The 8,856-nt window shown below is 36.8% G+C and overlaps 1 protein-coding gene across 1 annotated transcript; it reads right to left on the reverse strand.

Annotated features, from left to right (window-relative positions):
• Positions 1–8,071: 8,071 nt before the first annotated feature.
• On the reverse strand, positions 8,072–8,656 carry LOC150082044 (uncharacterized). The gene has a single exon (XM_090380410.1). The coding sequence runs from the start codon at positions 8,654–8,656 to the stop codon at positions 8,072–8,074; it is 585 nt and encodes a 194-aa protein (XP_090236536.1).
• Positions 8,657–8,856: the final 200 nt, after the last annotated feature.

Genomic DNA, 8,856 nt, shown 5'->3' on the forward strand with positions numbered 1-8,856 from the left:
TCCAACTTTTTTTGGCGCCCTCGATAAATAAGACCTTGATAATGACCTTGACACTACTTTCATTTTAAGCAACGCTGAAGCAGCACTGTTACTCTTACTTTTAGTACTCTGGCTACCTCTGGATATTTATTTCCCTTCCGGTGTACTAGTTGTGTACATAATGAAACCATCTGTTTACTGTTGTTGATGGGAACGAAGAATAGTGACTTTACCTATTTTTATCCCGTATTTTTCTTTAGAGAATCCTGTGTAAATGCGAGCTTTTCCTGATTTTTTTTTTTTTTAATTGCTCTCTGCACGGCAGAACAATGTATCTTCCATAAGAACCCCCGGACGACTAATTGGTAGTTGCATTTTTTGTTTGTTAGAAAGCTATTTGCGACCATGTTTACATTTTCGAATAACACTCAAACCTAGAAGAGAAACCTGTAAAGCTTTGATAATTCCTATCTGGGTTTGGCTCTAATTGAGGGAGGCTTCCTAGTTTTAATTTCAAATCTCTTACGTGTACATAGCTTAATTTAAATACCATATAAAGCAGGGTTAGCCACAGAAGCAGTTTTTCTGCAGGAAAACCCCAATCACAATGCAATATTTTGTATTAAAATTTTATTATATTGTATTTTTATACGTAAAGTAACACTATTGCAATGATCACGCCTACTTTTGTAACGGTGTGTCGGGGAGAGATAAGATTTATTTTTTATTATTCGATAAATAAACTGTTTAAGTAACCTATTTTTATCTTCGTATTTCACGAAAGAAAGTAGCTCATTCTAGTAGATTCTCGAGAGACCATCTAAGAAAATCCACCATCACCGTTTGCACAAAGAGCTGGACGCCAATTTTTCTGTTGCCATATATATTCTGTGCCATTACTAACATTGTGTAAGTTAACTAAATCGACATTCATTAGAATGATCGCTGACTCTCCGAAGCATGTTCCTGTAAATATTGTGTATATTTATGTTTCGTTTTTGTTCTATTTTACTGTCGAAATAATATTATTAAGTTTCATATACAGATAGCTGGAAGAAATTAAAAAGGATAATGACCACACTTTCAGCCCAAAAATGAAAGTAATCTGCTTGTCCTTCTTTAATAATATATCGTACTCCGCATTTAAGGAGTTAATCAAAATTAAGTTCCAATAGAAAATGTTCTGATCTAAGAAAGGTCAATTCAGTGACGTGACCTCACATAACTTTTCAAATAACAATTATCGGAACTTTCTTCCAGTTATCACACTTGTATAGGTCATCAAATGCACTTCACCATCACTGTATGTGTTTTTCTGTTGTAAAGTATGTGTTCAAATCATGTAATTATTACATCTTTGTACCGTGTACATCGAGGTTCATTTTTTGTACAAGAAGCAGACGACTGTTCCATAGTGTGTATAGTTTTCATAGGATTTTATGACGAATGTCTGCTGATTTTGTTTATTCAGGTAGAATTTTACAAAGTATTGAAATTAATTGTCAATAAATATCTAAACTCTTATTTATGTATGATTGAGTCTCTCTCTCTCTCTCTCTCTCTCTCTCTCTCTCTCTCTCTCTCTCTCTCACACACACACACACACACACACACACACACACACACACACACACACACACGGAACCTCACTTTTCATATTTACCTAAAGACGTAATTTTCTTACTGTCAAGCGAAAAGACTGTGAATTAGATTTAATTCAGAATAAGAATGCCATCAACCGAATTTACTTGATTGTTGATCGGCTGTAGATCATTTCCCTTCCCAGGGTGGAACAGCAAAGAAATCGGGATAGTCAAAAAAAAAAAAAAAAAAACCAAACAGGTTCATGCTTGGGGAATGGTTCCCAAACTGTATGCTGCGGAGAGTTAAAATTAAAAGTTTTCTGACAGTTCCTAAAATTATTTACATTCTTTCGGAAACTGCCAAGCCAATTACTAAACTTTTCTTATCGCTTGATCCAATCCACAGTCTACATGCCCAATTTTTTAAAGATAATCACAATAATGCAATAACTCTGAAATCACTTCTGAAACATTTTTCATGGTATTATTTATTTTATAATAACGCTCATTCCCAACTGAGGGACTTCACAAGTCCGAGAACTTTTGGTAAAAATTTATTAATACCAATATTAAAGAATTTTTAGTCAAAATTTATTAATACCAGTGTTAAAGGGTTTTTTGCTTAAACGTTATTGTTTTTATCCGTCTCTCTGGTACTACTGAAATATATTTATTTCTCATCGTTACAAAAAAAAAAACAGGAACAAGAATAAAGTTCATCACAAAACCAAGTAAACCATTCAATGGCATCTTTAGGTCCCCGGCGCAGCATGATTGCTTTTGGGAGTTAGAACTCTTTGTTATATCTGTGTTGTAAAAATTAAAAATAAAAAAAAAGTTTAGGACTTCCTTCTGTGTTAAGGCCCAGCACTTTGCATCCAAAGCCCTACCCCTCTGCACGCCTCTCAAAGAAAAGCTTTGTAAATATATGTTTTCTTGACCACGGTAGTGGGGCGAAGGGTTAGAAGCCCATAAGAAAGAGCCCCAAAAGGCTTTAGGAACGAAACTTTGATACTGCTACTCCATTCAAAGCTCAATGGAATGGGCAGATCCGTTGTTTTTCTATACATAGTTCGTTCTAATGAACGGAGTACAGTGATTAAGAAGTGAAACACTTAATACTAAGTACAATATTCAGTAGTGCGTAAGTATATTAGTTGTATATTGTAAATTTGTATTATACTTCATTTTTTACGGATTAAAGCCGTAATCATTTTAATGAAAGAGAATACAACAATATTAGTACTAGTAAAGGCAAATCACGGATGATGCAAGGAAATTGCTTACTAGAATAAAACTTAAAAAACAGCCACTTGGTTTAAAAAATTATCCTGTTCAATGATCCTTTTACTTCTCACTGAGCCATTCAAAACACCCCCTGAGACGCATTAATATGCAAAAGAGAGCACCTGCTAGGAATTCGCCTTTAAATCCAGCCAACTAAAATGAAATAACAGAAGGCTAAATTAAAGTAAATTTTCTTATAATATACGTATCCGCGCAAACATGCTTTTCATAATTCTATAACCACAGCGAGTTGCTTGGCATTTCATTATTATTATTATTATTATTATTATTATTAGCCATATGGTGCAAGGAAGCCTGAGGTTTATGCTGCACCAGCCAAAAAAAAATCCCGAGTTACCCTGAGAGAGAGAGAGAGAGAGAGAGAAGTAGAAAAGAATTACCAAGAAAGAGAAGAATGATGATATCCAGCTCAGGACCCTGGGTGTGCCAAGCCCATACTCACCAGATGTGAGCTTCTGGGGTTAATATATAAATAAACTTATCATTTATATTTATAATACCCGTTATTTCGGGTATTATAAATTCAATTCAATATGGGGAAATTCAATATTTCTAGCACCTTTTAATTTCATTTTTTAGTTTCGTACCTGCAAATTAGTTTCTGAATTATTCTCGAGTTAAAAATACTTCCTGTAAAAATGTTTTCATCATTCTGAAGAATTTTTTCGATTAAAACTTAACAGCTACCTACTATAACAACCAGCAATAGAAGTATGGCGCTGGGGAAGAGGCATTTTGGATTCTAATAGAGTCCTTCCTCTGAATTAAAGCGGCCATACCGAACTCAGAGGAAGAGGCAAACTACCTTTTTTGAACAGTGTGGGCTATATGTCAGTTTACCGAGAAGTAAATTACCAAAAAACAACAGTAGGAACAATTTATTAATATCATAAATAAGATCATATAAACAATATTAATATCAGTGAAGTAATACGGGCAAGAAATTGACTTCAAGATTTACATTGTATAAATTATTTCACAATAAACTGACTTATGGTCCGCCCTGTCATATAATATAAAATACCACCATTCCGTTATGGTGATCTCAATACTTTTGCTATCTAATCAGAGAAAGAAACAATAACCCATTGGCACAAACGAATATATATATATATATAAAAGAAAGGATTACAATTTCGAAGTTAACGCCGGTTATCAAAATCACTGGTCCAGATGCCGTGAGACAGTTTCCACTCTCCATACCGAATCAGTGCGGAAACATGAAACCATATTTTCCCGAACCCAATAACAGGTTCGGATAAACTTATTAGGTTTCACTTATTAGGTAAGGTTAGATTCGATTATAAACGCTTAACGGGAGGTGCGGAATCAATCATTTTTCTAGGGACGTGACATCATAAAAGTCCCATATTGTGAGTACAGTGGCCAAATCGGCGGCGAAGTTTACCGAAAAACAAGTCGTGCTAACGTATTTTATACATGTTGTACTATCTTTTACTAGATTTGAAGCTTATTTAAGACATCAATTTCTAACGACGCTGCTGCCATCTATCGACATATAATTCAATCAATTCGAATCGCACTTAAACGATCAGGGGAATAGGATTTATCGCATTAAACAGTAAACTCGATCACAACTTCACTGATCATACCTCAAAAGATACACGGCGCAAGATGATCATGCATAGTCTCCTTTCCGCAGCAATCTGGAATGCATGTTTTGAAATTATTCTCCAATTCAATACGCAAATTCATTTCATTATGTCCTTTCTACTAGAGCGATTAAGATGGTTCTGTGAGTTGTATACCTGATTTATATCCAGTAATCCACCCATAATCGTAGTAAATTTTAAATAAGCTAATACTTCTTCACAAATATAGGAACACCAATGTATTTTCAATGGAAAATAAATTACAAACGCTGCAACGCATATCCATATGTTCATAAAATTTGAAGCATACAATATCATTACAATTTTTTTATGGATTAAAAATCTTTGTAATAGCGAAAACCAGTGGCGTAACCAGGGCAGGGTCAGCAGGTACATTGTACTCCCTGAGGCCAAAAATCTGGTATTGTGGCGCTTTTTAGCATTAGGCAATTGGCGCCTCTGTTTTTTTTTTTTTTTTTTGTGAATGAACATTATTATTATTATTATTATTATTAGCCATATAGTGCAAGGGAGCCTGAGGCTTATGCTGCACCAGCCAATAAAAAATTTCTGAATTACCCTGAGAGAGAGAGAGAGAGAGTCAGAAGTAGAAGGGAATCACCAAGAAAGAGAAGAACAATGATATCCAGCTGAGGACCCTTGGTGTGCCAGGCCCATACTCACCAGATGTGAGCCCCTGGGGTTTTATCTGACAAAAAATCGTGGCTTCGCCACTGGCCAAAACTAATTTTAAATGAGCTTTAGAAACATAAATAGAAGATATCCAGACGGTTGATCACGATCTTTTTTCTCTATAACAATATGACATTAATGTTTATTAATGTCCAACTGAAAGCAGGAAATTAATGATTTTCTTCCAACTTTATTTAATACTATTAAATTAAATTAGTAACATATTCGGGCGCTAGATGGCGCCAAGAAATAATACAACTTGGTAAAATTATTCGAAATACAGTACGTTAAGAAAAGTTGAGGAATAAAACCAACTCCCAGATCATCGGTAGAGAGTGGAATTTATGAAGAAGGGAGTGCGCAGGAACAAATAACTATATCCCACTAAACCCATATGAAAATCAACATAGAAGTACCACTGCTTGATGCTTCCCCCCCCCAACATCTGTGAGATAGTTTTTTTTTTTTTTGTTTGTTTTTATGAAACCCCCAAACACGAGAGGTATTAGAACCTATAGTACTTGGTACCGTGCTTGGGTTGGAGGTTGAGAAGACGAAAGAAGATATTTGCTGACATTAGACTTGAACTTCTGTAGACTATAATTTTCAGGAAATACGTACGAAGGAAGGTTGTTCCACAAAACAGCAGTTGAATGAATAAACGAGGAAGATGAAAAGTTGGTTCTGTGAGTTTGAAGTTGGACAGTAAATGGATGTTGGCTGGTGGCGGCACGTGTTCGGACTGTTTTGAAAGAGAGAGCGGGAATTATAGAAGTCAATTCAGAAGAACAGTGCCCATGGAAATATCTGTAGAAAAGGCATGCAGAAGAAACAGTACGTCTATGAGACAGCGGGTGGACAGACTCTATTAGAGAGGAGTCATTAATTAACCTAATTGTCCTCTTCTGAATGGAATCTAGAAGCCTGAGAGAGGTTTTGGGGGCACCGCCCCAGATATGTGAACAACATTCCATGGTAGGTTTTGTACAGAGTAATTTGTGATTTGTACAGAGTGAACAGCTGTTAGGAAGAAAAGTAACGCCGAGAGCGAAAGAGAAAACCAAGTTTTTTAGGTGCAGAGGAAGCAATATTTGTAACGTGCTTGTGCCAAGAGAGATTAAAAGTCAGGGTAATCCCCAAAAGAGATATATCAACTTGCCTAGAAATCGGAGTGTCACCAAAGATAAGCATAGGAGCAGAAGCATCCTTTTTGCGAGATATAAGACAAGACTGAGTTTTAGAAGGATTGAAATCAACTAAGTTGTCTTTGCCCCACTGGAGAATTACCTGGAGATCGGCATTTAAGGAATTGGTAGCAGATATTCCAGAAGATGAAGCTGATTGAGCAGGGCAAGGAAAGTTTCTCAAAATGGAAAGTGGAATGCAATGTGCTATTATCGGCAGAACTATGGATAGGATGTCCAGTCAATGGAAGAAGGTGATTAATATACAAGAGGAAAAGAGTGGGGATGGAACTGAACCTTTGGGGGACATCAGCATTCATGGAGAAGTTAGAAGACAGAGAGCCATCTACCATCACCCTCAGTGAGCGATCAGAGAGAAAACTGGATAACCAATTACAAAAAACAGTTGCCAAACCATGAGATGGAAGCTTGTTTAGAAGACTTTTATGCCAAACACGATCAAAAGCCTTTGAAATGTTAAGAGCAACTGCTTGTGTTTCACCGATTCCATTGAATTTGTCCATAAATGGGTAACATAAGCCAGAATATCACCAGGGATCAACACTGACGGAGTCCATACTGGCGATCGTTGATCAGACGGAAGGTTTCTAGGTAGTTTAAGAGTTGGGGTTAATTGATTTCTCCATTACTTTAGAAAGAGTAGAAGTAATTGCAATGGGCCGATAACTGGATGGGAGGGATTTGTCACCCTTTTTAAGAAATGGCTGGATATGAGCAAATTTCCAAACAGAAGGAAAAACACCTTTGGAATAAGAAAGTGAAAAAAGGAGGCAAAGAACAGGAGTAAGTTCAGGAGCACTGGTTTTGAGAACAAGTGGAGAAATACCACCAGGACTTGGAGTTTTCTTAGCGTCAAGATTCGTCAAAATCCTTCTGATATCCTTTTGACGGAAGACCACAGGAGGCATTGAATGGTTGAACTGGTCCTTGCGAGATAGATTTAAATTAAAAGAGAAGAACAGTTAGTTTTCGGTATTTTCTAAATATACTACTTCAGCTCAGATACACTAACCTGCATTTAAGAGACGCAGAAGCCTTTATGATGAAAAAACTAAATATGATGATCCACATATTTTTAGCTGAAAACCAATATGTTACAGAAGCGCGTCCAGTGATAGTACAGGGTGTTTCATAAAGGACACAACCGCATTATAGGAATTTTAACAAATCACACAAAAGGGGAAATAAATTATACATACTTTTACTTTACAACGGAAAGAAATTACACAACATTTACAACAAGTGTTGGAAATGGTTTCCACTCGCCTGGATGCAGGTTCGTACCATTTTCATGACATTTGCAGCCACCTTACGTAATGTTTGCTCAGTTATGTTTACAATCTCTTTTTCAATGTTAGCCTTCAATTCGTCAAGCGTATGAGGATTGTTTTGAAACACTTCACCTTTTAATTATCCTCAAAGAAAAAAATCTGAAGGAGAAGGAGTAAGATCTGGAGATCTTGGGGGCCACAAGTTTTTTGAGATCAAGCGATCTCCGAAAAATTCCTGTAACATCGCCATCGTTTCATTTGCTGTATGGCAGGTCGCGCCATCTTGTTGAAACCAACATTCTCGTTCATTCACCTCCAACAATGCAATAAACTGTTGGATTATGTCATGATAAACTTCTCCATCCACAGTTTTGTCAAAAAAATATAGGCCCTATAACACGACGGCGCGAGATGGCACATCAAACCCCAATTTTCAGGTTATGTAACGATCGTGCGTGATACGCATGTGGGTTTTCACTGCTCCATATTCGGCTGTTCTGATTATTCACATAACCAACCAAGTGGAACCAAGCTTCGTCACTAAAATAAACAGGATCCAACACCTCAATTCCATTTTCATCAACAAAAGAACGAAACCAACGACAATACCGTACACGTTTTTCATGGTCAGGTCCTTTCAGTTCTTGAACGACACCAATACGGTAAGCATGCAATTTTAACTTCTTTGTAGCCCTACAAACAGTAGTTGGAGACAGTCCGGTTTGAGAAGACAACTTCCTAAGCGATTTTCTTGGTGTGTGAGTTAAACGTTCATTCAGATCATCCAGAAAGTTCGCAGTTAACAGTGATGGCCGGCCTGGGCTCTTTTTGTCCTCCACACTCCCAGTCTTACGAAATTTCGCAATTATACGCGATATTGTTGACTTGTAGGGGACAAACGACCGAGGAAATTCCATCTGAAACTCGTCTTGCACATGTTTATAAGATTTATACGCGAAATAAGACTCCACAATAAACACACGCTCATTCTTGGAAAACGACATGGCCGACACAACACAACGGACTGGATGCCTAACCGAGACACGTCACAGTCATTCAATTGCTTACTTCGGGTAACCTTAGGTGCAATGCTGCCACCTACACTTCAAATTTGACATAATATTTGCCTGCCCGTAAATTCTACCTTCTTCATTTTAGGGTTGCGTCTTTTATGAAACACCCTATATAATAGAACCATCACTTG

Source organism: Mastigoproctus giganteus, chromosome 8, assembly GCF_048544385.1.
Source record: "Mastigoproctus giganteus isolate SK-2022 chromosome 8, ASM4854438v1, whole genome shotgun sequence".
NCBI classification, from domain to species: domain Eukaryota; kingdom Metazoa; phylum Arthropoda; class Arachnida; order Uropygi; family Thelyphonidae; genus Mastigoproctus; species Mastigoproctus giganteus.